Genomic DNA, 27,405 nt, shown 5'->3' with positions numbered 1-27,405 from the left:
TTTTTTTATTTTATTTTAGTTTAGGTTTTAGCTATTTTGTTATGTGCTTGGCATTTTTATTAGGTTTTATTTATTTATTTTCTATTTAGCTTTCAATTTCTATTTTCATTTAAGATACATTTACTTTATTTAAATGAATGAAAACTATGTTTATCGGTAATAGTTTTTAGTTCAAAGCAACAACAACACGCAAAATAAAATTTAAATAAGTTTGAAGTAAAATTCTAAATTAATTAATAAAAATGTAGGGGGGAAATGTTTTTGTTGGAACTTGGGACTCTTGAAACTATTGGCAGGGAAAAAATTGCCTGACTGAGTAAAAGAAAAAAAAAAGAAAATCTTTACTGTTGAGTTCTGTCTCTGTTACTACATGGGGTTTGAAACAATATACACATATACATACATATATATGTATGTATGAACAATTATGGATGTTCAACTATATGTTCAAAATAAGTATGATAATGTATAATGTTCAAATATATAGTCTTGTGAAGTAAGCTAAATGTTGCATACATAAAGGTACCTGAAACACTTCCCGTTACATTCCCGTTAACACACACCACAATGCTCACACACATGCAGGCTTACACAGTGTACCAGTGTAACTATCACAAGATAATTTGTCAAACTGTGATCACATTCGCAGACAAATAGACAGGACTGGACAAGCTCCAGATTTCACAGATAGAAACAGACATTCCCAGACTAGACCTCCCACTCCAACATCCTGCAACACACACACACAACCACACATACAATATACTCTCAAAAACACATTATAAACACATATAAAGGTAGTCAAATACACATGCACACACTTCCAAACACACAGACACGCCGTTGAGTTGGCCCGGGATCTCCAGACCGCAGCATTGTGGTAATTTAGGGATGTACTAAGTAGTTGTGCAGGCAGACAGTCCAACCTGCTCCAACAGGCCCAGGCGGCACTGTGTGTCTGTCTGCCTCCCTGTCACTCAACAGATGTGGGCGGGGCTAGTGTGTGTGTGTGTGTGTTCTTCAGTGTGTACCTTCAGCCACCCAACTGTTAGAGTGTCTGAAGGTTTCCCAAACTAATCCTCAAGTTCAGTTCATCCAGAAACCGGATTTTTCGATACACTCCACGGTCGCACTTTTGCCTAAGCGGGGTTTGATACATTATCCACACTCTCCCTTGGTGAACTTTTTTTCAGTCTAGAGCAAAACTCTATTGAGCAGCCGAGCTAAAGACGCTTCGAGATGTCACATGAACCTTTGCGGCACCATTAACTTATTATAGATCAGCGCAACAGAACATTACCATATAAAAACTGAGGATCAGGGGGCCATTATCTCACCGTTAGAAAGCCAATTCGGAAGATTAAAAGGTGTTTGTGGGGCAATGAATGCGGATTTTATTAGAATCCAAGATTCTCCGTGTGAGTGGGGTTTGGAACGGAGCAGGTCTCTAAAGCCGTAGAAGTCATTAAGACGGCCCGCGCGCGCATGTGTGTGTTTTAGACACTAGAGACGGAGGTCTCATAAATATGACTGATGTGTTTACAGTATTCTCGCCTCAGTGAAACACTACAGCAGTGTGTGTGAGTGCATTTGTGCGTGTGTGTGTGTCTGTGTGAGAGCAGCCAGCACAGAGCGAGCTGAGACATACCTGGGACATCGATTAATCTCTTGTACACGCTGAGGAAAGCAGCCTCTGATTCTTTACTTCTTTTACTCAAGGCGTCGATCTGAAACAATGAGGAGGGAAAAAAAACAATAACTGAATCGGGTAGCGCTTGGAACTGCAGGCTTGGTAATTGCATTAGCAACCAGGTTGAAATTTGCATACATTAGCAGCAATGACGAGTCCATTAAAGATGGCCATATGGAAAACAGCCTAGAAAAAGAGATTTTGAACTCACATGAGCACATTATGTGCTTCACTTACCATCTATTCGACCTAAATAAAATGGCTAAGTGTACATAACCGTGACCCGTTTCATTCACACACGGTAAATCATTCATTTTTTGACACATACGATATTTTTCCAAGTGCTGGGTCGAGGCATTTTGGGGGCACGCTTCAGGTGTATACGCTCGGGCCGTTTCTGGTTCGCTTTATATAGAAGGTAATTATCAGGTATAAATCCAAATCCCTGTGAGCATGAGATGACAGAAACAGGTAATGAGGGACTCTGATAATGAGAAGAACTTTTGGCCTTAATATAGAGCGCCGCAGACACGTACGTATGGGCAAATTACATACTGTATCTGGGTTACGGCTCCCACTGCAAGAAGAGGCCTTCATCATTTCCTGAAGATAGATGATTTTCAGAATGGTGGCCACAGTCACTGAGGTACCTCCCCTAACACAATCTAATTGTCAATTTGCCCCAAGGATGCATGATCACGGTCATAACAGATGTCAATAGAAGGCAATGCAGATTAACAAAAACATTTGTAATAATTTTACAAACATATTTCTACCTAGTCTTCACTGATAATGCGCAAATTAGCATTGTGAAAAATGATTTTACTTTTGTTAAACTCCCCCTTGCTCATAATAATAAATAAATAAATAAATCCTGAAGTTAATTATTTGGAAAAAAATAATAATGAAAAATAATAATAATAATATATATTAATAATTGAAAATAATATTTAAATTTAAAACAAATTAAATTAAATATATTATAAATTACAGTAGAGTGATAAAGTGCATTATAATAAATATTATTTGGTACAGCTTTAGTACCGGTATACTCCTAATCCAGATACATATTTTCAGGCACTATCACAGCATGAGATAACTGTCAATAACTATAGAATTAAAAGGAATCATTGCACTAAGCAGTAAGCCTCTGTCTTCCAGGGTCTCGCTGGCACAGGTGACCTTATTGACCCTTCAGTGGCGATGTATGACAGCTGGAACAAACAGTGCAAAAACCCAGTGCCATAACACACAACAGGGAAAGAGAGCGAGAGAGAGGTAAGGGAGATATAGGCTCTTCAGTTTATACAGCTCTAATAAAGACACTGATCTCTCTTAATCTGAATACACACACAGCTGTGGTGATTCTGGCCAGATTATAATACATCATCCAACTGCCTTCTGTTGTCGTTTGACCAAAAATACCCTGTTGATACCATCTTGTCAACATAAACGTTATTTTGCAATTGATTTCTATACATTTGATGTTAACAAGTTGATTGAATTTACATTTAACTCCCTACTTTTCAGTACTGAATAAAACATGTTTATAAAAATTTCTCACACCAATATTTTCAGCAATCTTGGATTTATTTTGGAGCTTGTCCCTATGCATTCTGGGACTGCGTTCTCCAAAATGCATACAATGCTTGGCTAAAATGACGTATCTACAATACCAGGTTGCCAACCTTTTTGGACAGCTTTTGAGTTGGAACCAATACTGCATCTTGCTAGCGTCTTTCCACCAAATGCGACAATTCTCAAGTTGCTGAGAACTGCATTCATCTTAAAAATGTGACAACCAAAGGCAGGAGAAACATCTTGGATCGACACATTAGAGTGATTGTCTTCAGTAGGGTGTGGTGAACCGCTTATAGAAATTACAAAATGCCATGGCAGCACTTTCCCACCGTGCAACTCTGATGATGACAGCGTACTGATGACAGCCTGCTGTAGAACCAGCATGCAGCCAGGCCCAACTGGGCCAAATCTAGCAAACTGGGTCAAACCTGACAGGAAACAAGGACCCAAATCAGTACGGCCTGTATACAGTAATTTAGGAGCTGCTAAAAACTGAACCAAATCTTTACCTAGCTTAACCCGAGTTCTACATTCCAACAGCTGGAGCAAAGTCCTGGAAAATTCCAGAACACAGAGCTGGGTTTTTCAGTATTCCAGAAGAACTCAAAAGCGGTTCCTTAAGGTTCTAGAACTCCGTGATTGGCGATGAAACAAACAAAAAAAATCATCTTTGATTTAACTAAAATGGATGAGGTAAGGTTGTTTTAAAAAACTTAAAAGCTTCACTAGTTAACATATTATTAGACACTAAATAGTAATAATACTAAAAGTCAGATTTTTTGACAGGGTTTTTCATCATTCTTGGACTCAGAACTTGAAATAGTCTTAAAATTTATGGTTCTTTTTACATTATATCACAATGGTCATGTAAGAGTGTTCATAAAATTCAGAAGAATTCCAAGTTGTAATTAAAAGTTTGAGTAAGACGCAAGCAGTATTTACAAGTCAGGAACTTGTAATTATGGTCATCTTGCTATGACGTGGACGCAGCATCAGATCCTCCAAGGTTCTTCAAAAGCCTGCGAGTCTTTCTGAACCTCCCCAAAACGGCAGTACCCCACACCCAAAAACAATGTGGTCTGAATCAACAGTATTGCTTTTATCCATTAAGAAAATGTTGAACTCCTGTGCTGTTTACATGTTCACAAGTGTTGTGTGTTTGGTCTTCCAGCAGCGGAACATCAAATAAAAGCTGTAAATCTGCAGCCCTGAGACGGCTGGCCTTGATGGATGGAACAGGGCAGTTGCCACTGTAAATATCCAACATGTAACAGACTTTTCACTCCTATGGGAAAGAAATTAAACATTTTCAGATGTTTCTTGCCGGAAAACATCTGGATCGGCCCAGGCAGGGCCAAGTTCTGCAGCCCTCTTGCAGATGGAGCAATTAAACTTGTCTCTGTTTCTCTCTCTCTTACTCGGCACGGGTCCACGTCTACCCCTGAAATCCAGCAGGAACCAATGTCAATTTTTAAACTCTCAGAGCTCTGAACCAGACATGAGGTTAAGAGACTGTAAGGCTGCCTAGAAGCAGGCAGAAGTGGCATGCGTGACTTTGCGGATACCGTCGCAGCTCAGCGTAGATTATCTGCTCTTCTCTTACTCTGCTACCAGCTAAATCTGACGGCCAGGGCATCTGGCATCATCATGCTGCAGGACTTAAACACAAAGTCATGCAAACAGCCCCAGACATTATACCCTTCAAATAAACGCTTACAAATGGCCACATATCGGGAAGACCTGGATTAGTTGACATGCAAAAGATGCTAACAAAAGTTTTTTAGGGAAATTAGGGAAAGTTTATTCAGAAAGGATGCAATAAACTGACCAATAGTGACAGTAAAGACATTTATAATGTTACAAAAGATATCTATGTAAAATAAATGCTGTTCTTTTGAGCTTTCTATTCATCATAGAATCTTGCAATAAAATGTATCGTGGTTTCCACAAAAATATTAAGCAGCACATCCGGTTTCAAAATTGATAATATGAAATGTTTTTTGATCACCAAATCAGCATATTGGAAGTGACACTGACCAATCATTAAATTTAGCTTTGACAACACAGGAATGAATTACATTGTAAAATGTATTAAAACAGAAACCAAATTGTAATAATATTTCACAGTATTACGGTTTTTACTGTATTTTTGATCAAATAAACGCAGCTTTGGTGAGCATAAGAGACCTCTTTAAAAACATTCAAAAAAAAAAAAAAAACGTACTGACCCCAAACTTTTGAATGGTAGTTTATACCTTTTTTGTAGCCTTTTAGGTGTGTCTCTATACAGAAATAACCTAGCCTGAGAAACATTCACTGGAGTAAAAAAAAGTATGACAACTAGCTCCAGTCTCTCCATTTTACACCAAACACACACACACATGTACACACACACACACACACACACACACGCAGGCACACATACACAAACAGTCAGTTCCGCCCCTTTGAACCACACAACATACAGTCTATCTGGTGGCATCAAAAGCATGCCAGTTTAAACGGCGTTATTCCCTTACGGTCCAGCCGGAACAGGGGTTGAGATGGGTGGGGGAAACGGTTATAAATAGCTCTTGTTTCTGTGAGGGAGCACAGACTTGGCACTGCTGATAGCGGAGGCAGAAAACTCCATCAGTTCTACTGACCTGCATCGCCCTCAAAACAGAAGACCAGCCTTCAAACATATTTGACCCTCAAGTTTCTCTTAGTTCTGTTTTTGTTTCATTCTGCCTCTTTTATTAGACTGAGTGTGGCAGGAAATTATTTCTGAGAGAAAGGAATGGTGCACATTGCAGACTTGAACCTGTGTCACCAAGGCTCCGAGCACATGCACTAACCACTGCACCATAGATCAAACTCTGACTTACTTATTACAAGTGCAGTGGGGATTTGGTGGACATTTCTGGATTTGAACCTACATCCATATGAGCACCAAGGCTAAAAGTGTCAAAAGAAAATGCATCCAACAGGAGGTGGCTAGCTAACTGCCTACATTTGCAACCTACACACACACACTTACTTTGTTTGCATGCATATATAGACAATTCAGATTCATCCACCACTGGACCCGAACTCATTTATCTGAGCTGCCACAAACCTCCTCTCTCCTCAGCACTTGGCCATGTTCAGCATCTGCAGACTCCGGCCCGCTAAAATTAGTGCACAATTACGTCAAATCAATACTGACTTCCAAATTTGTAGAACTTCCATGGCACTCTGTAAACGGCTGCCAGAGTGATTAGCTGTCTTCACAGAGATATTTGCTCGCGGGTCAACTTACTCTCTCCCTCTCTCCGTCTTGCACTCTTTCTTTCAGAATGTTGAATTTTCCACTTAGTAATGACAATTATTTATTATCAAAATGAAGCTTGAGATAAGAAGCTAAATAGGGGCTTTTTTCTTGCACTTAAAAAGGCACAATAACATTGAACTGCACATACACTCTAGGATACCAAACTATTTGAGCAGTTTTCACATAACTAAATCGAGGTCTCTGATCAAATGAAAATCTGAATTAAGGACCACTAAAAAACAGTGTGAATGTGTTTTAAAACAGTGAATGTAATGTCAAACATACAGTAAAATAATGAAAATAAAATAAAATAATTGCAATTGTAACGACTAAAAAAAAGGAAGATTAAAAAAATAATAATAATAATAATTGCTATACCACTTAAAAAGTATTTTTTGTTTTCTTTGGACCTGACATATCTTGTCTAGGCCGGTACCAAGTGAGACAGGACCACAAAAGAGTAAAATGTCAAACAAAACAAAACCAAGCCAAAAAAACAACAAAAAGCAAAGCAAAGCAAAACAAATAAAAATGTAATAAAATAAAAAATAAAAATGACCACTTGCTATAACACTTAAAATGTGCTCTCCTTTGGTCATGTCTTATCTCGCCTAGGGTACCAAGTGAATAAGGATCACCTCAAGTACCCTCTCAAAAAAAAGAATAAATAATACAAAATTTGAGGCTGAAAGCTACTATACAGCAAGTCTTCTCGAACATCTGTAACATATGGCTTGTGGCTATAAATGAGCAAAAACAAAAAATTCTTTACAATTATTAGAGGGACCCCCCCTCCCCCAAGTCTATAATTTACACATACACACACACATGCGTGTGCAACCCCAAACAGGGCCCCAGCCGCGTGCTATGTACAGCTCCCTATTGTACTCTCATTTCCTGACAGGAAAAGAGGAGGCTCTCGCTCTCTCGAACGAAAAAAATGACATGTGGTAAGGACTCTGCGCTGACCCAAGAGATCTGCGTCGGTCTGACTCAAACGTGCTATTTTAACAAACCCACCGTTACAGGAAAACGGAAGATAGAAATTAAACAGAAAAAATCATTCACCCATTGCAAACGGCTGTATTCATTGGTCTGTCTGCCATTATGAATTATATATGTGCTCCATCTTTTTTTTTTTTAAATTGGTGCTGTAAAATTGAAGTCTCTTTGTCTATTTTAAGATTTAATGGACGGTCACAGACTGACAAGGCAAAACACAAGCGAACCCATCCCTCCCGCCAATTATCGTCAAATAGCTGACGCCTGAAAAAAATGCCCAAAAAAAAGCCCATTTCTGGTCGGAGCAGTCAGGCTGTTTTTGTTGAGGTCAGGCACTGTCAATAAGGAAATATTTCTTGATGAAAAATAATAGGCGGTTTAAAACGATTTCGCTGTTAGAGTGGTGGGATGGGGATTTATATTTAACCAAGCAGAGATTTGAAGTGGGGCGACTACCTCACTTAATGACAGGCTAGTCCTCGAGAACACAGCTCCGAAACCACAATGAGCTATAATGGAGCAGTTAGCCAGAGGTACTGGCTCATGAGAGGAGAACGGGGAGCCACTACTCACAGCCCTCACTTCATCAAAGTTACATACGGCCGTGTCTCACTGCGCTTCGTGCCCCTCGACAGCCTCTTAATGCAAGGTGCTGCTGAAGGCCGTCAAACGCTGCATTACATATACAGAAATATAATTTAACGGATAGTGGAAGTGCTTTTGAGGTCAAAGGAAAGGAAAATTGACACATACTTCTCACTTTCCTTCTCTTTTATTATTTTTGGACATTTTTGCCACTTCGTTAGACAGAATAGTGAAAAAGGAGCAGAAAATTATTGAGGGAAATAGAGGAATTGGGACGTCAAAGTCCCCTTTTTCCAACATAAGAGTGCCAGTGATGGGGGGGTTTGTGGAAAAAATGGATGGAAAAAAACACAGCCTGGAAAAACAGGCAAAAAAAAAAACTTCTGGTCTGGAATTGACAAAGTCAGTAACTGATTAAAGAGGTATAAAATATTCTTTAAAATCAGTCCAGCTAATAAGTGCTACAAAAAGTGCAACCATATTTTTGGACACACACTATTTTAACATTGCACAAAAAGTCAAATAAAAAAAATAACTCTTTGAAGTTACTTGGGGTTCCATGTAAATATTATTCAGCATCATGGTATTATGACAATTACTGTATCCTCTATAAAAGAGGGTGGGCTAAACTCATGATTGGGTGAGCCAGACCCCTCTGGAACTGAGCCTGTACAACATAAATAGAGCCAAAGAGTTATTCTGAACCTGCTGTTAAATACTTTACAAACCTCAAATATAATCATGTGAAAGGCCTATTGTTTAAAAGCACAGCTATTTTATGAATATCTTTTCAGATAATTTAACATTATTAGCATAGAAGAGCAGGAAACTCTTCAAAGCTCTCACACTTGAGTTGCATGGTAACTATTGAGAAACCCTTACAGCGAGTTATTCAGCGCAGCGGGTTATTCAACCTAATCAAACTCGGTTTGATATCACGCAACAGTACAACTAATTGACTGAATTATCAAGGAACATTAGGTGTAACTCTTTTAGCAAAAAACAGCCTGTTTTGGACTAAAATAGACCCTAATTAAAGTAAAGAATGTTTTAAGAAGGTTAGGCTCAAAACAAAACATTCTTTTTTTATTATATTATGATGATATTTTAAGTCTGTGTGGCAAAGGGCATTTGAATATCCGCCTGCTGTCATATTGAATGGTAATGTACATTACTTATGGAACACAGCACCATGTCCCAGTTCTTAACTATCAGCAAAGACCTGTCAAAGGAAACTCAGCTTCATTCCCTGAGAAGTACTGGTGAACTTATTTCACGTCATTTTTAAACAATTATTAAACTATTGCAATTGCGTGTAAAATTATAAATGCTTTTGTAAGTTTTTGACAACAATTCACAGCAAAAATTTTAGTGTAGTCTAGAGACCAACAATAATGTATTTTATTTTATATAAAACTGGTGCATCACAGAAAATGTATCAGTAATATCTGTTAAATCCATGCATTCGTCTCTCTATCTACACACACACACACACACACATACATAGATAGAGAGAAAGAGAAAAAGAAAGATTGTTGTTGGAAAGATATGTGACCCACTAGTTGAGAAGCACTGATCCAATTAAAATCTTTCTGAATTTTATTTAGCAAGGTAAAAATAAAATGACTTGATACAAGAATAGAGCCGTAGTCATTCTACATAATATTGTTACTGATTACCAGAGCGTCCAAAAGAAAATCTCATTTATGCCTTAAGGTTAACCAAAAAAAAAAAAAAAAAAAGATTCTCTCTACCTCTGAGATGTGAAACTCGGAAGACCATCATTCTGGCTTGGCCCTGAACAAATAGACTTACCTGACACCATGGAGCGAAAACATCATTAGGATTTCGCTCTCATCCGACGGACGAAAATAAAAGAGCGGGAGAGCAAACAGCGAGAACGTATCAAAAACTGTCTGATCTGATTAGATGCTGACAAAATATTGAGGCTTTGTACAACACAAGCAGGCCTCAAATAACAAGAACAAGAAAAACAAACTGTCACATAATAAGCACTGTTGTGAAATCAGGTGGGCTTTTTATCCCGTCAAGACTATAATCAGACCAGAGAGGGCCATCTTCCACCAGGTCTGTGACGAGTTAAGCAAACAGGTCTTTTCCCTCTCGTTCCTTACAAGGAAGGGTGTGAGATTAATGTAAGCATGATATACACATATTTCATATTTGTCATATTTGCTGTGTTAAGCCATGAGGAGAGTGTAGTTTAACAGTAACCGCTAGCTGAGCAGCTTTGTCACACTGCATTGATTAAACAACTGAAACTATTGCTATTTTTTTCCTAGGAATATGACTCACTAGAAACTTCCAAGCAAGTGTGCTGAAACTAAATATCTGCACTGGATACTGGCACTCCCGGGGCAGGATTGAACATCCCTGCTCTATATGATTATTATATATATTTCCAGTATTCCACCATACAATATTCTGATGTGTGTCTTTAGCATGTTTCGGGAATTATTTATGAATAATTGCAAAAACTTGAAGTTTGAGGCAAGTTATTGATTTCATAATGCAGGTTCAGATCCACACATTAGATTTAGAAATTAGAAATCTATTTTCTGCACCACTACCACAGCCAAACTGCAAAAATCATGCCTGTTTTCAAACATGTTTCCCTGAGCACTAGCCACACCTGCAATTGGCTGGTCAAACAAATAGTGCCGCCCTCAAACTCACACCATTGGTTGAACCAATGCCACTGTTGTTGGGCAGGTTGAGGGACTCAAACAAACAGATGAATGTTTTCATAGCGCCTCAGAGCAACAGTATTTACACTTTTCAAGAGAAACAACACAAATGGCTTACTTACAGCTGTTTTGGGGATAAAAGTAAGCATTTATACATTTTTTTAAAATACACATCATCTTTAAGAGTTTATGATAATAAATACGAGTAAAAAGACAACTCACCTCTGCTTGGAAGCCTTTCAGCAAAGGAGCTATCTGTTTACGCAAATCCTGCAATCGAAAAAAAAACAGACATTAGAACTATAAGAACTATTATTTTACTATATAAGATTCTGAACAGTGTTTGAAATTAATAGATACGACATTGTCTATCAAATTCTCCATTTCTTTTCAATGTAACATTTGTGGAACTCAGGGTATTGAGAGTAGACAATGCCAGGCATCTGATTGTAGATGGAGGGGGGGGGTACACAAAATGTATTCAAATGGATATCTTCTTAATTTATCAAATGTCCGAGGGCTGGGTTTGTTTCTTTTCAAAAGAGAAAAAGAAAAAAGAAAAAAAAACACAGCAAGTGCGTGCCCAAGTGTGTGTAATACTCTCTCACACAAAAGAGTATCACCTTGTGCTGCTCCTGACTATGGGCAAAGGACAGTATTTGCTTTAAGGAGTGTATATGTATGCATCCGTACTCTCTCCCTCTTTCTCTCTCCTGATATGCCCTCGTTTTTCCCTTGCATGAGTTCTCCATGACTCAGTCCTCTCTGCTGCAAAAAACTGCTCAAGCAAAAACAGCGAGAACAAAAAGCAAAGTGTAGCGCCACATGCATGTATACGTGCGCTACAGCCGTGCAGTCGATGCGAATAAAGGACATTAGTTCTAAAGAAAGATTTACAACTGTAGTCTATTACTATATCATCTTGTCATAAAGTTACAGATGAATGAGTTGCTTTTCGGCTCATGTTTCTGAGTGATATGAAATTTTCATTTAAAAAAAAAGAAGAATCATAAAGAGAAATAAAAAAAATCTGCTTCTGGAAAACAAACCATGTCTTTGTTTCAAGTTTTGCATGGCAGCGCACCTCCCTCCTCTTGCAGGCCCTTACAGTCGAGTAATTTTGATGCCGTGGTATTAAAGTATATCAGATTAAGATGAACATCAATGCCTCTTTCATTTGAACATAGGGTGGGTGTTTCAACATGAAATGACATTACACACGGCTGTGAATAAATCTCCCGGCCGGACAAAAAGCCCTCACATTAAAAGTCAGTATAGGAATGCCTACCACGCACAAACACATTACTGAGCGCTGGGGCCGAATAAAACGGCGCCCTGAGTGCTGTAATCGCCAGGACGCAGGCCATTACGCCACTGCGGCATAAAGATATACACATCATTACCGAAGCTGCTCGCGTTTCATTAGCAGTGTAGGAGTCACCATAGCAGATATATTTAATATAATGGGCAACACAGAATTGTATTTTACAGGAAAAGTAGCAAAAAATCCTCCTCCTTAGCCTGTCCACTCCAACTTACTTTATGGTTTTGTCTGTGGTCTAAGAGTTGAGGAATGATCAGTGTATCAGGACAATAAGATTTACAAATAAAATTATGAAAATTTTTACTAATTTAAAGCTACACAGTGTAGGAATTACTCCCATCTAGCGGTGAAATTGTATATGACGACCAACTGAATATTACTTTCTAGCCCCTCCCATTCCGAGGGCGTTTTAACTCCTACGGTGGGCGTATTATTTCAAATCTGTCGGCAGTCGCGTGTAATCTCCCCCTCGCATTCGTCACGGTGCCACGGAGTGTAAAAACGCGAAAGGGGCAGCTTGAATTTCCAGGTGTTTTTTCAAGATGGAAGCGCAACATGGCTTCCGCCATTCGAGCAGCTCACCCGTATGTATAAATAGCAGATTCTACGCTTATGAGAATACATGATTAGTTGGTAGAAGTAATTATACATTAATGAGCACATATAATTTTGAAAGAACAAAGTGTTTTTGCTAAGAATCAACTTTTTTACACAGTGTAGCTTTAAAAGAAAATAAAGAAAGAACAAAACAAATTATCTATATACATTAGTTAGACCACAAAGTAAAAAAGCAAAACAAAAAGGTAGCTACTTAAAAAAAATATGCTCAAATTTCTAATTTTTTGAAAATATTTTGAGTAAATATTATGCAAATTAGCATTTTTACAAATTTGTGAACACACCATTTACTGTAATGTTTTGTGAACTGCTAAAATTATGGCAATAATTATTGGTATTGTATTGCCTATCAGCCAGTCTGCTCTTAAAACATCATCAATACCAAAATTTTGGTTTCGGTATAATACCATTGATCTAGTATCGATAGTAAATCATTACCGGTCACTGAAAAAAAAAACATTTTGACTGCTAGAATCCCTGCTCAGTTTTCGCAACAGGATGAAAACAAAAGAAAACAATAGAATGAATATTAAAACACTTATTTTCAAAAGAAAATATGAAAGCACCACTCAACTTTTCTCAGTGCAAAACTTGCTAAAACACTAGGCTGCTCTTAGTGGTTGCCAGGGTGTTGCTATGTAATTGCTAGGGCTTTCAGGGTGGTTGCCAGGGTATTGCTAGGGTGTCCTCAGTGATATTTATGGCTAGGGCTCTTCCTCTTATGCAAGTCTATAGGATTTGTTTGCCCATTTCTTGCCAATCACCTGTCTATCCACCTTGCGGCTTAGAAATAAGCTATTTTCTGTGAATGTGTGATACTTTCAATTCATTAGCCGCTATAGGTAAATAACTTGAAGTGCAGTAAACAGAACAACCATCTGTTCTACAAACCATTGATCTAGTATCGATAGAAAGTCATTACCTGTCAGTGAAAAAAAAAAACATTTTGACTGCTATACACACAACATGTCAGCAAGGTCGATCGTGATGAGCAGGTAACACAATGACAAAGCAAGATTCCCGCAACTAGCTGACGTCTGCATGTCTCACTCATGTTTGGAGAGAACGAGCGCTGGCAGAGAGCAGACAGAAGTGGTGGAGGGTAGCTTTGACCCCACTGCACTCTTCATCTTCCCAGAGCGAGCAGCTGGGCCTCCGCTCCCGCTCTCCCGCCCGCACTGGCTACTGTACAGATGACATTTATGTAAGTGCCGCACCAGAGGGGCCCACGTGACCAGGAGGAAACATCTCTCAACATCTGGTTTCAGCATAATACTCGGGGCCTGGCCAAAAGAGAGTTCCCCTGCCCGCCTTGAGCGGTATTCTCGTACTCCCATCTTTCTCTGCAGATGCAATCTGCCAGCGTTTCTTCGCAAAGACAGCAGTGCATAAAAATACATTTATATTGTTAGCGAATGGATAAAAAGCTTGCAATAAAAGTAAATCTCCAGGAACTGAGCCAAGTTCGAGCATGTGCAAGTCGTTGTTAAATCCAGAGGGGTCTGAAGACAGAAACACAAGCTGTCGGACTACTGCGGCACGGAAAGAGACGGTGAGGTCAAAACATGACGTGACGGAAGCTTAACAGCTGAACGAGCAAAACCCATGCAGGCAAACTGCACCTCATGGATGACTGAAAAGGGAAATTAATTATAGAGATTGTCAAGCTATGAATCAAATATTATCCGATTATCAGCATCAGATGATATCATGCATGCATGCATGCATTTCTGATTTGGAATAATTAGTGATTTGAGTCAATATTGATACATACATCCTGCTATAATTTAATTGGATTTGCTTATATGACCTATATTGTGATCAAATTAAATTAAGCATTTTTAACATTGATAATTCTTTTTGAATCATAAGCCCCTTCCTATTAGTGTTATATTTAACACTCTACTCAATTATAGATATCTGGCAAAGTTCAAACATTTAAAAAAAAAAAAATCAAATAAATAAACACATTTTTGCTCAAAGTCCTGGTTAATTTCTGACCCTTGATCAGCATTGTATATCAGCTATTGATAGTATTATTATCATCAAAAGCCGTCATCAGAAAATATAAAAATAAATAAATAGAAAAAAATACATAATTATCCATCAACCACTGGAAAGCTACCTACAAAAACAGAGAAACAGATCTTTCTCTCTGGGCAAAAGAGTTTTGAGCAATGATCCCATCCGTTTGGGGGGCTCGTGAGTGGCGCTGTACTCAATCAACCAGCAGAAACGCGTTCTGCAGTGTCCCCAAATGCAGATCCACCTAAAGTCCCTGAAAGCCGTCCCCTCCTCTAGCACGATGCATCTTTAAACCCACTAGTTTGGCAGATTACACAGCTGCATGTGCCAGCCTGGTGAATTATTTACCATCAACGTGAGCCTCTCCCTCCTCCCACTCACTCCATTATATAGAGCATCACATGCCAACTGGTCCTGGCACGCTGGCATCTGCGGTGGCATTGCCTATAAGTGGAACCAGGCCAGGCCTGTTTTAAGCTTCTGGTGTCTGCCGTAATACCATCTAAGCTTGGTAGGTACGGTGATCAACAGATCGGTTTAATCGTATCTGATTGACCGAGAGAATATACACAAGGAGGATTTAACAAAATGATGGACACCCATAATTTTCCTAAATCCTCCTCATATATATTCTCTTTATACAAACAGAGATGAAAATCTATTCTGGCACAAATTTATGTTGCTTTTATGCCTCCATAAAATGGAAATATTATTGAGACACATAAACTGAGTTACATCTACGTCCGCAAAGAAACTGAGGAAAATCTCTGGAATTCTGAATTTGGAAATGGTAAAATGGGTTAAATAAACCAGAGAATACTCTATTTTGAGTGCAGAAAACACGACGATCCAAAATACTTAATAAATGCTTTGTAAAGTCATCACTTGCAAGCGCTCATTATTTGTATGGGCAGATTCTTAAATCCAGCACTTTCAGTAAAATAGAAGCTGTAGTATAAGATTATACAACAATAATGAAATAATGTTCAGCTCAGTGAATCTAGTTTTATATTTTGGATTCTCCTGGAAAATGGCTACCGGCCTGTTCTGTGAATCGTAAATCTCACTAAATCCAGCGCTGGAAATGGTGGAAACAGGAAAGCACATGGTATCGCCTGTCCACTGGATGTCTTCTCTTGTCTTTTGCTGCCTTCTGGATGTAGAATCTCCATTCAACAAAGTCCAAGAGCATCACCCTGCTCGTTATTCAAAAGCACACACACACACACACACACACACACACACACACACGCATAGACAGCAGAGAGCAGCCATGATGGATGAAAGGAGAGTTACACTGATAAGAGAAAGGCCGCTGTGCCTCCATTATAGAGGAACACACACACACACTTCCAAACATTCTTCAGGAAAAAGAACTGTGGCATTTTACTGAAGGTGGCTGATACCAAAGTGCATCGTCAGCTTCTGTGCAAGAATCTGTAGAATCAGATATTTTCCAGGTTCTTCATGTAAAAACGAAAAAAGAAAGGCACCTATCAGTGGTTCGGTGCTGAACCCCTGCTCAGCTTTCGCAACAGGATGAAAACAAAAGAAAACAATTGGATGAATATGAAAACACTTTTACAGTTTCTAAAGAAAATGTGAAAGCACCACTCAACTTTTCTAAGTGCAAAACTTGCCAAAACACTAGGCTGCTCTGGGTGGTTGCCAGGGTGTTGCTATGTAATTGCTAGGGCTTTCAGGGTGGTTGCCAGGGTATTGCTAGGGTGTCATCAGTGGTATTTATGGCTTGGGTTCTTCCTCTAATGCAAGTCTATAGGATTTGTTTGCCCACCACCTGTCTATCCACCTTGCATCATAGAAATAAGCTATTTTCTGTGAATGTGTGATCTTGTTGTGTTTTAATGTTCTTGCTTTTTGTTATGTTATTGTTTTAATTTAAATGATTGCTTGTACATCACTTTGGTAAACCCTCGTTTTTTTTAAAGTGCTATATAAATAAACATTGAGTTGAGACTTCCAACTCATTAGCCGCTATAGGTAAATAACTAGACGAATTAAAAAGTGCAGTAAACAGAACGACCATCTGTGCTCTAAACCAGTGTGTTTATGATTATGATAATACATTTAAATAATGAGATATCATAAATACAAGTTCGCGATATAAAGCAACATAACAGAATCTTTTTGCACAGGTAAAATAACTAGAAGCTTGACGCCTCGCACATTCAAGTTACAAATGGCTGTGCCCGTGGATAGGTGCGAAATTTGATGGGCAAAAAAACTTGCAAAAAATTCCATTGTCTATTGTTAATAGTGTAGTAATGTTAGAAGCACAGCTCACACACACATCACTTTCAAACTAAGCAGTTTTCAGCTGGTCAATGTGGCGAGTCCGCGTGACCAATTTGAACCTGTGGTGAAGAAATCTTTCGCCTTCTTGTGAAATTCTTCTATAATGTGGATTCCTATTGAAATGACAATTTCGTCCGCGGAAATTCATGCAAACAAAAGGTAAATGTGACAGCACCTTAAGTCTAATCACTATGTTCTGAAGTTATATTTACGGTTAGGGATTTGAACAAACCTTTAAATATGAGCAATGGTGATAGTTATTCTTACATTAACAAGACTATATAGTGCAAATTTAGGGCATTAGTGCTTACCTATTGCACCCAAGCGTGTGTGTGTGTGTGTGTGTGTGTGTGTGTGCGCAGCTGTGCACGCATGTCTGCGCGTGGGCGTGTCAGTGTCCCCTATTCCGTGCTCCCACACCCTTAAGGTCACAGTCAATTAAAGCAGACGTAGAACAGACCCCCATTGCATTCAGACCAATTTCAGCTCCACCTTAAAACTTACACGCTCTCTTAACCACACATAAACATGAGAAGGGATTGTGCGCAGCATAACCACATAAATAAGAGTTGTTACAGTAGGATAAAATGAGAAATAGGGAGAAATCAAGAATGGATAGGGGTTGGGGCCCCCGTTGGCCCCCACGAGATGAATGCCCCCAGACGCTGGTCTGGTAATGAGGTCACGGAACTGTCAGACAGACCCCCAAACAAAGACGCTGTGATCTAGGACCGGCCGGCCTCTCAGACACACACTCTCTTGATGGAGGCTATCAATCACAACCCCCCCTCCCCTTTAATAATACACACCACAAACATCACAAATACCTAATCTCCAAAGGCTGAGATATAATATAATTTAATAATAATATAATATATATAATATAATATATATTTTTATTAGTATGTATATACTATTAAAGTGCTTATTAATATTTTGAATAAGCTTTTATTTTAAAATTTCCAGTTTTCATTACCGGTATATGGTTTCGAATTTTTCTTACTTTTTTTTTTTTTACTTTAAAGATTTAGTTTTATTAATTTTAGATATTATTTGAACTTTTTTAAATTAACAATTTGTAATAGTTTAAGTTAACAATAACAACACTGAATATACTATATATATTATAAATATAAATATTCTATAAATATTATAGAACATTTTCATAAGATCATTTTATAAAAACAAACTTTCATATTTCAATAAATTATGTTAAAATGCAATAAATAATTTAATAATAAAAATAACAGACCCTTTTCATCTCAAACATCAAAGAATATTTTCACAAAGTGTCCCAGAAAGCCTTCTTTATTCGACACACGGTAGCACAGGCCATCGTAGAGGAGGAAAGAGTTAATGCAAAGAAAGCTGGGGAAAAAAGAACTTTTCTTTAGCAATTAGTTCTGATGAGCAGGTTTGTTAGGCAGCAGCTATTGAAGGTCTATTTATAGAGATTGCTTCAGGAGAAAAACCTGAGATGCGGCCATGCAGATCAGAGGGAGAGAGGGATGAAAGAAGGGAAATGAAAGAGGAAAAGGGGGGATGGTGAAAAAAAAGGGAGAAAGACATGGCCTTCTGCCTCAGAGGAATGCAGGGCAGCCTCTATCTGGTGATGAAACCGTCTCACAGCGAATGAGTGGACATCTTGCCTGCCCCCATGTCCACATGATGCTGTTTGTTTGCATTTTTCATCTTTACATCACCTCGCTTGTGTCAAAAAGGTCAGTTTGCAATTGTGGACACAGCTTGAAGTGAAACATGTGGTCATTCATTGACAGTGACTCTACACAGTGACTATTCATTCATTTGTCGTGCATTTGAAATCGCTCACTGATTCACTATTCCCTATATAGTGTTTGACAAATAATGACTGTCGATTTGCCCCAAAGCATTAATGAAGACAACAGTAACATTTATTCACTATAGATGAATGCATTACCTACAGGTGATATATAAATCATAATTTTCGATGTGTATAGTGACAGTCCATGTAAAAATACCCTTGAGAGCAAGTATAATAAAATAATAAATATATTAAAAAAAAAAATAAATAAATAAAAATAAAGAGAAAACAGAATATTTATATATATATATATTTATATATATATATATATATATATATATATATATATATATATATATATATATAAAATATTATTATATATAATATATATATATAATAGTAATTAAATGTAAATACTACTATTAAAAAAGTATTAACTATGATTTTTTTTTATATATATAAAAACGTATTAAAAAAATAATGATTGCAGATCTAACAAAATGCATTATGGGTAGAAAAGACTGAACTATATAGTACATTATGCGGTTTACTTTTTCGGATAACACTACAAAATGGCCAACATCTCAAAAAGTGCACTACAAAGGGCACAAGGAGTGATTCGGACACTAGGTCGGTGGGTCTGCGGACCAAACGTTACAGACGAAACATGGGAATGAGTTGTCCAAAAAAAAAAAAAAAAAAAAAAAAAAAAGTACCTACCAGATATGCATCTCAGGCTTTTTTCCACTCAGGGTGCATAATTGTCAGCATTCCTCTTAAAAGCATATTCCATGGAAACAGCCCCCCTCCGCTCGCCTGAACCTTGTGAAAACTTTAAATAGTGTTTTATGTTGCACGATTATTTCTGCCTTGTAATTCTGTCAGAGGGTGGAGGGGGTCTCAGGCTCTGAAAATTACCTCAAATAAAACATGTGGTGGGAGGAGGCTGATGCAAGTGTCTTTCGGAAAACACAAAGACATTTCAGAGGACATATAAAAGAGAAATGGACATAAACAGAGGACGAATGGGCAGGGTACGGCAAGAATCTGCTAGATTTAACCATATTGGGTAACAAAAAGCGGAGTGGCGTGCACTGTAAAACAATTAAACGAAATACACAGCAGTAGAATAAACACTCAGAACACGCTTAATGCACGTCACGCGCTAGGATCATTCAGTAAAAAAAAAAAATGGAACGAGGTCCATCGTACGCCAAGACTATAAATATATACACACACAACAATTTGTTACAGCTGAGAAGACATCTGTTTCACAGTGTCTGGACGCCGAGCGTGAACTACACTCGCTGTTTAATAAAAAACATCAATTTAGTGGATAGGTTTTCAGGCCGTACTGATTCAAGATCAGTATTGAGATTGAGGGACAGAATTGCAGGAAGACTGCCAGCCCACCTCCCTCAGGAGAATCACACAACCCACAAATCAGTTTAATGTTTCACTGACAGCCATGGCTGTTCACAGGAGGGACCACAACTGTGCAAAGTCCCCCCCTCTCCCCCCTCCACTGCTGAATAAAGTGAAACTGAAGTCTGTTCTCAACAGACATTCAGACCGGGGGAGAGAAAACGGGGCTCTGTGTGCAGAGAACGACAATGTAATCTGTGGACAGGAGGAACGGGAGCGACTGGGTCTGGAAGGGATTGTGGGATTGTGTCTGTGGAAAAGAGAAACGCACATGTTGGAAAGAATAGGCTGTATATAAAAGGAAGAAACGTGTCTGTGTGGAGAGGAGAGACTGTTCACTTGTAAAGGAGAAAGTATCTGTTTGAAGACGATAGAATGTGTTGTCTGATAATGCGAGACCGCGTTTGAAAAGGAAAGAGTCTTTTAGCTTGTAAAAAGAGGGATTGAAGAAAGACCGTTTAAAGAAAATAGACTTTATTAGCTTGTAAATTAGAGTAGGGCTGCACGATGAATAGAAATAAAACCGAAATCGTGATATGGCTTAGTACTAATATCAAATTGTAAAGGCTGTGATTTAATTATATAAACATACAGTATGCATTGTGTGTTTCAGAGTGAAGCGCGGCACTGTGTTCATTTGCACGCGTAGAGCTTATGATCCGTTGTTTTCAGTGTCTCATGGCGGCCCGGTTTACACTAAATGCTTCTCCAAACAAACTCATCTCTACATGTGCTTTGAGTTTGAGACACTTTTAACATGCATTTGGAAACACAACATGTGCCAACCATCTTCCCAAACTTGTAATGAGAAGTGCTTATAAACCAGCTGTTGTCAACAAAAGAGAAGCTTTAGGGGTCTTTAGCAATTTTCCGCCTAAATAAAAGCTTGATGGTTTAACATTTGAAAATGAAGAACAAGACAGCCATCAATATAAGTATTGTACATTTTCATACTGATATATAAATCACAATTTTTGTCCAAACAAGCAGACAATTAAACTGAAGCCATAAATGAGAAAATGTTAGCTTGTGACTATGGTTTTATTTTACTTTGATGGTCCCTTTAACACATTCTGTTGACTAAGTAACGTTGCACCTACAGTACATGTCTACTAACTCTCATTAGAGTATTAGTAGAGTATTAGTAGACTTGTAGGGTAAGGGTTAGAATAAGTTGACGTGTAGTTGCAAAGTTACTTATAGTCAGTAGAGAATGTCTGTTGGAGAACCCTCACAATAAAGAGTTAGCAGATATTTAGCAGACAGTCGACTAACACTCAAACGAGAGTTAGTTGACATGTAGTTGCAAAGTTACTTTTAGCCAACAGACTGTTCAAAAGGGACCATCAAAATAAATGTTAATGTGACGAGAGACTGTATCTGTTCCAAGAGGATTTAAAACAAAGACTGTTAGCATGTAAAGTAGAAAAATAGTTTCTGTTTGAAGAGGACAGCCTATGATAGTTTGAAAAGGAGAAAATGTGCTAGCTTTTAAAAGAGATGTTAGCTTGTAATTTACACAACTGCATGTTTAAAGAGGAGAGCCTGTGCTATTTTTTCTAGGAAAGACTGTTCTAGCCTGTAAAAAATGAACTGCACTGGGTTGTAAAAGAGACCGTGTTAGCATGTAAAGTACAGACTGTGCTTGTAAAGGAGAAACTGTGTCTGTTTTGAGGAGGAGAGACTGTGTGTGCTTGAAAAATGGAGACTGTGCCTGTATGTGGAGGTCAGCGCGCCCCACTGTAGCAGAGGGAGCACACAGAGCGTAAACACATTAACGTCACTGTGCTGCTGTACGCTCGGCTGCATTCACAGACTCTGACTCATCAGGGCTGGAATGGGAAACAGAGGACACTGGCAAGGGGGAGGCCCAGTGCAGTCACACACTAGCAGTTGCCATACACTTGCAGACACATCATTAGACACACACAAACATTACCATAAATAAGTGAAATTATATATATATATATATATATATACATACATACACACACACACAAAATTTTAAAATAAATGTTGCATAATTATAAAAAAAAAAGTGTACATGTAAATATAATATTAATTATACAATAAAAATAATAATTATAATATAAAATATTATAATTATAATATACTATAAATATTATTATTCAGTAAATATTTATTCATACAATGTAGTATGTAATAAATATTATAAAACTTTATATATTTATATATATATATTTATATTTATGTAATATATGAATATATTCAAAACCTAGATATTTATATTAATTTTTAAAACATTTAATATACATTTAATTTTTTTTTACATTTTATTTATACATTTTTAAATATTTATATTATTATTATATTATGAGACAGTCTAATGCAAAGTCCTCTGAAGTGGTAAACAGTACGAAATATGTAATTTATGGATTATTACGCGTTCTGCCATTTAAACAAAACTGCATCAAAACACAACTGCGATTCAGAAGAAAAAATCATCTGGAAAGCATCTGAAAAGGCTAAAACCTGAGAGTCTATGTCATGTAGTCCTGCGTGACATTAGAGGTTTACTAGCTGGTTTTAAAGTCCCGTTACAACCATCACACTTTACACAGTCTTTCATTAAGGGGAGCTGTAAACGTCAACAGCCATTACCTCATCTCCAACAGCACAGTCACATGGCCAGCATGACATCAGTCAATGCTCCACAGCACTGAAGAAAACACACACACACACACTAACACTAACTTACACCTTTGCCTGCCCATTTCTCTCTCACTATAAACAAGGTTTCTGCAGGTGCAAGCGGTCCAGTGGAAATTTCAGTCCCGGTTCGCCCATCGACAGAAACAATATTATCATACACAATAATGGGTTTTCTGTGTTCGGCAAAGCGCAGATTCCATTACAGCTAAAAGCAAACAGTGATGCTGTTGAGTCATGCCTGTTAAGCGCTATAAATACAGACCTGCTCTGTGCTAATGGTCTGTAGCGTTGGCACCTCCGACCGCAGGTGGCAGATGGAGTGACGGGCAGAGACCCGGGCACTGGGCAGGGTGGGTGAAGGAACGGCGCAGCCGCGTACATACATCCAAGCAAGCTTTGGCCATTGTCACTCAGCACTGGTAAAAATATGGCAGCCACATCCAAATAAAGAGATGACAGGAATGATTGTCGCATTAGTCAGGCGGCCCTGGCTGTGGGTGCTTAAAATATCCCATGTTAAGCAAACTACTAAAATAGGGTACAATTTAATGGGCCTATAGGAGAGGATAATATCCCAGATCTTTTATGTCACACCAAAAGTTTAAGGACTAGGGCTGGGTTAAAAATGTAGATTTCTTGATTTTAATCTATTCTCATTTTGATGAATCAATTGAAGAATCAATCTTGTGTAGTCTATACGGTTTTCAGCTGATGATTCAAACTTTGATTCAAACTTTGAACACCTCCCATCCAATAACCGCAATAAGCTTTGTCATTTTTTACTTTTGATATCAAATTTGGTAAAAAAAAATAATAAAAAAAAACCAATTTTATAACCTAATTCAAACAATAAATGCTGTATTGGTGACAGATTGCTGTAGCCGCTTTAGTTCAAGCAAAGCAGCAGCGCGAAGCGAACATGAACCGACCAACTCTTCCTCTTTACTACTAGTTATAGCACTAAATTAACATGAATGAATATTGGAACGTATGTTCAAAGATACATTACAACTTCCCAAAATCTGTATCATGTAATCGCTCAATCAGCGTTTCAAGCACTGAAAGATGTCAATAAAACAGCTTGTAAACAATGTCACGAAAATGTTACATTTACCTCAGAAAAGTAGTTCAATGACCAAAACCTCATTAGTCAGCTAAAAATAATGAACTCTAGAGAAGAGCATTTTGCTAAATATATGCACTAATTATATATTCATTATATTTTGCTTAACCTGTTCTTCATTATTAATATATGTTTTAATAAAAACGTGAAAAGTTTTGGACGGGAGCGGGATAAAATCTACCATTATCTACCATTATATATAAAAAGCCATTCCGCACAGATCTCTAGTTTACAGCATTAGTAGAGAGATTTTTTTCCTTGACAAAATTTGATATAGAATTATATTGTAATCAGAATTTAATCAAATTACAAGCTTGTGAATTAAAATATAATTGAATCAAGAAATTTGTGTCAATGCCCAGCCCTATTAAGGGCTGTTAAAAAGGGCGCTGTGCAGGTGTGTGTGCGGATTTACTTTAAGAATCGGTAACCCAAGTCAGACAAAGACCTCTGAGGTACATTAATCAGTAAAAGTAGGTCTCTGTTAGGACATCTAACACTGGGGACCAGGTGATTGAGACTGGGGCCCTTCAGAGGACGGGCTTCCGGAGGTTCAGCGGCGCTGAAAAGCACAGGACAGGCAAGCCTAGTGTTGAAAAGTGGTAAGTGGATCTAGGGTTAATGGCGTCTGTGCATGTGTGCATGCCTGTCTGTGTTCTTTTACACACGAAGAGCGTCTTTACGAGTGTGTAGAGCATATGCGTTTGAGTGTGCATGTTTCAGCGTGCATCCGAGTGCGCAGCCGTTTGCTCGGGAATGATGGAGCACAGCATGAAATCTGATCACACTCCCAAGGCCGATACACTGCCCACCCAAGGAGATGAAGATGAGTGTGTGGGTTATCGGGTGCTTGCAGACGCTAAAACACACAAACAAACACACACACACACACTCACTGACACAATAATATGTTGTTTAGGCAGAATAAGGTTGCGTAAAATACCCAAACAAAGAGTATAAGTGTTCTTTGGCACTAAACAATAATGTGACAGTGCAAGTACTCGCTTTCTAAGAATATAAGTATTCTTTTTCACCCTACAAACAATAGTAGATGTTTTCTTTGTATTTAAGCACAAAGAACATAAGTATTCACTCATGAGAACAATATATAAAGGTTCTTTCATAAACAGGCTAAACAAACATTTTATTTACTGTATTGATTCACAGTTAACCAAAGCGTAGGAATTGTACGATAAAGTTAAATGCAAATACGAAGATTTTCTAATCAAACGTCAAAAAATGAAATTAAGAAAAAGCTGACGGAGGAAAAAAAGGCTTTTGGCACGGTGTGTGTCAAACAAACTTGAGACTGTTTGCATTTAATTGCTTAATTAGTGTAATAAAATGGACAGGGGAATTGGATTCTTGATACATCCAGGCTCTGATCCGAGATCCTCCCAGTCATTATAGGATATAAATTGATAGTTCACATGAAATGTAAATTCTATAATCTTTTACACACCCTCGTGCAATGTAAAAACAATTTTTAATTAAGTTGTAAATAAAGCAAAGATTATTAGTGTGCGTAAGAAAATACTATCAGATTTAATTCAATGAGCTGCTTGCCCGTAAACAAAAAAAAAAAAAAAAAAAAAAGTTTTTTGTCCACATAATGAAAGTCAATGAGGTTTAATGCTGTTTTGGACCCCACTGACTTTCATTATTTGGGCAAGAAGAAATCTTCAAAATACCTTCTTTTGTGTTCCACATAAATAAAGTCATACAGGTTAGGGATGACATAAGGGTGTGTAAATGATCACAGAAGTTTTATTTTTGGGTGAACTATCCCTTTAAGGCTTGATTTCTGACCGCAGGACTGTAGATTGCAGGGTTTTGAAAGGATCGCTGGGGGTTGCAAAAGGCTCGGCTAACGTGACCAATCTGTTGTCGGCTAGGTCGCCTCGAGAAGACAGATTACTCTTCTCCAGGCAGCTCAGGGACAGACGAACCCCCAGAACTCCAGAGGGAGGTTCCCATTCCGGCTCCTATTCCCATTCCTTGTCCCATTCCTGTCGGCTCTAATGACCCAGTGCAATATCTCAGCACAAAGGGATTCTAAACAAGGTGGAAAAATTATATTCAGCTCTAGTCGTGCATCTTCCTACAGACCCAAAGTGCTCAGTGTCAGGTTAGGGTACTCACACATGCTCAGTGATGCATTCTGATGGGAAAATAAATGAATCCTTATGACATCACAGAAATTGGCTCATTTTTGAATATTTCATGTCGGTAATAAAGTCACCAGGCGGGTGATGATAAACTAGAACGGACATGAACACTAAATATTATACAATTATGAAGGAATCAGCATTAATTTCAAAAACTACCAATCAAGCACAACCAGCAGTGATCTAAGAGAAATTGAAGTCGACTCGCTTTTAAATGTGGGGCAGCGTGATTCATAACATAGACATAGTAGTCAGAATATCCAAATGCATAACACTCAGCAAAGTCCAGTGGTGACTATCAGACAGGAAGCTCTGAGGAACAGCCAATCAAGTCAGCTGAGAGAGACAGGAAGTGGCACACAGTCAAGCCCCATCAGTTCCACTCCAGTCTCATTCCCACTTTGGGTGAGCAGATGGATCAAATCCTACAGGCACAAATACAATGAACCAGTACATTAAACAAGTGCTCTCAACCTCACAGAAAAACCCAAGGAGGGGGAAGGGTGAGGAAAGAAATCATCAACAACTCTGAAGTTTATTTTGATATTTTACTTTTTTCTTTTACTCAGCTCTACTATCCTGTCAGGAGGAGATGCATAGGCACTAATGCTAAAACCCCACCATGAACCTGAAGGCTATGCAGAGAGACAGATATCCCTGACCCGTCTCTCCCACACAAGCCTTTAGTAGGTCAGCCCCTCTTCAAGGATACCATGTAAAAGCAAATCACTTCTGACAGGACACAGAAGAACTTCGAACATTTTTTCCAAAAATGCAGGATGTTATCTCATTCAAATATATACACAACACAAACATTCAAAAAACAATCCAATAAAACTAGGTCCATTATGAACGTTATGGCACTATATATACACACTATCATTCAAAAGTTTGTGATCTGCAAGATTTTGTGTTTGAAAGTTCTTGAAAGGAGTATTTTATCCAAACCAAGACAGAATTTAAAAAATACAGTAAAAAATCTGTAATATTTTGAAATATTATTACAATTTAAAATAACTATTTTCTATTTCAATATATTTTAAAATGTAATTTATTATGTCATGGCAAAGCTGAATTTTCAGCAGCCATTTC

The 27,405-nt window shown here is 38.1% G+C and overlaps 1 protein-coding gene across 9 annotated transcripts in view; it reads right to left on the bottom strand.

The window, feature by feature from the left end:
• The window catches only part of cux1a (cut-like homeobox 1a), a 115,213-nt gene that overhangs the window by 50,839 nt on the left and 36,969 nt on the right, over positions 1–27,405 (bottom strand). For all 9 annotated transcript variants that reach the window (XM_079599412.1, XM_079599416.1, XM_079599415.1 and 6 more), the window contains exons 3-4: positions 11,081–11,128; positions 1,649–1,727 (exon numbers count right to left, since the gene is read on the bottom strand). In XM_079599412.1, the coding sequence (XP_079455538.1) occupies positions 1,649–1,727; positions 11,081–11,128 (127 nt within the window). The remainder of the gene's footprint in view (positions 1–1,648; positions 1,728–11,080; positions 11,129–27,405) is intronic.

This window comes from Phoxinus phoxinus, assembly GCF_949152265.1.
Source record: "Phoxinus phoxinus genome assembly, chromosome: 23".
Classification (NCBI taxonomy): Eukaryota; Metazoa; Chordata; class Actinopteri; order Cypriniformes; family Leuciscidae; genus Phoxinus; species Phoxinus phoxinus.
This window is presented reverse-complemented; position numbering and strand designations above follow the sequence as displayed.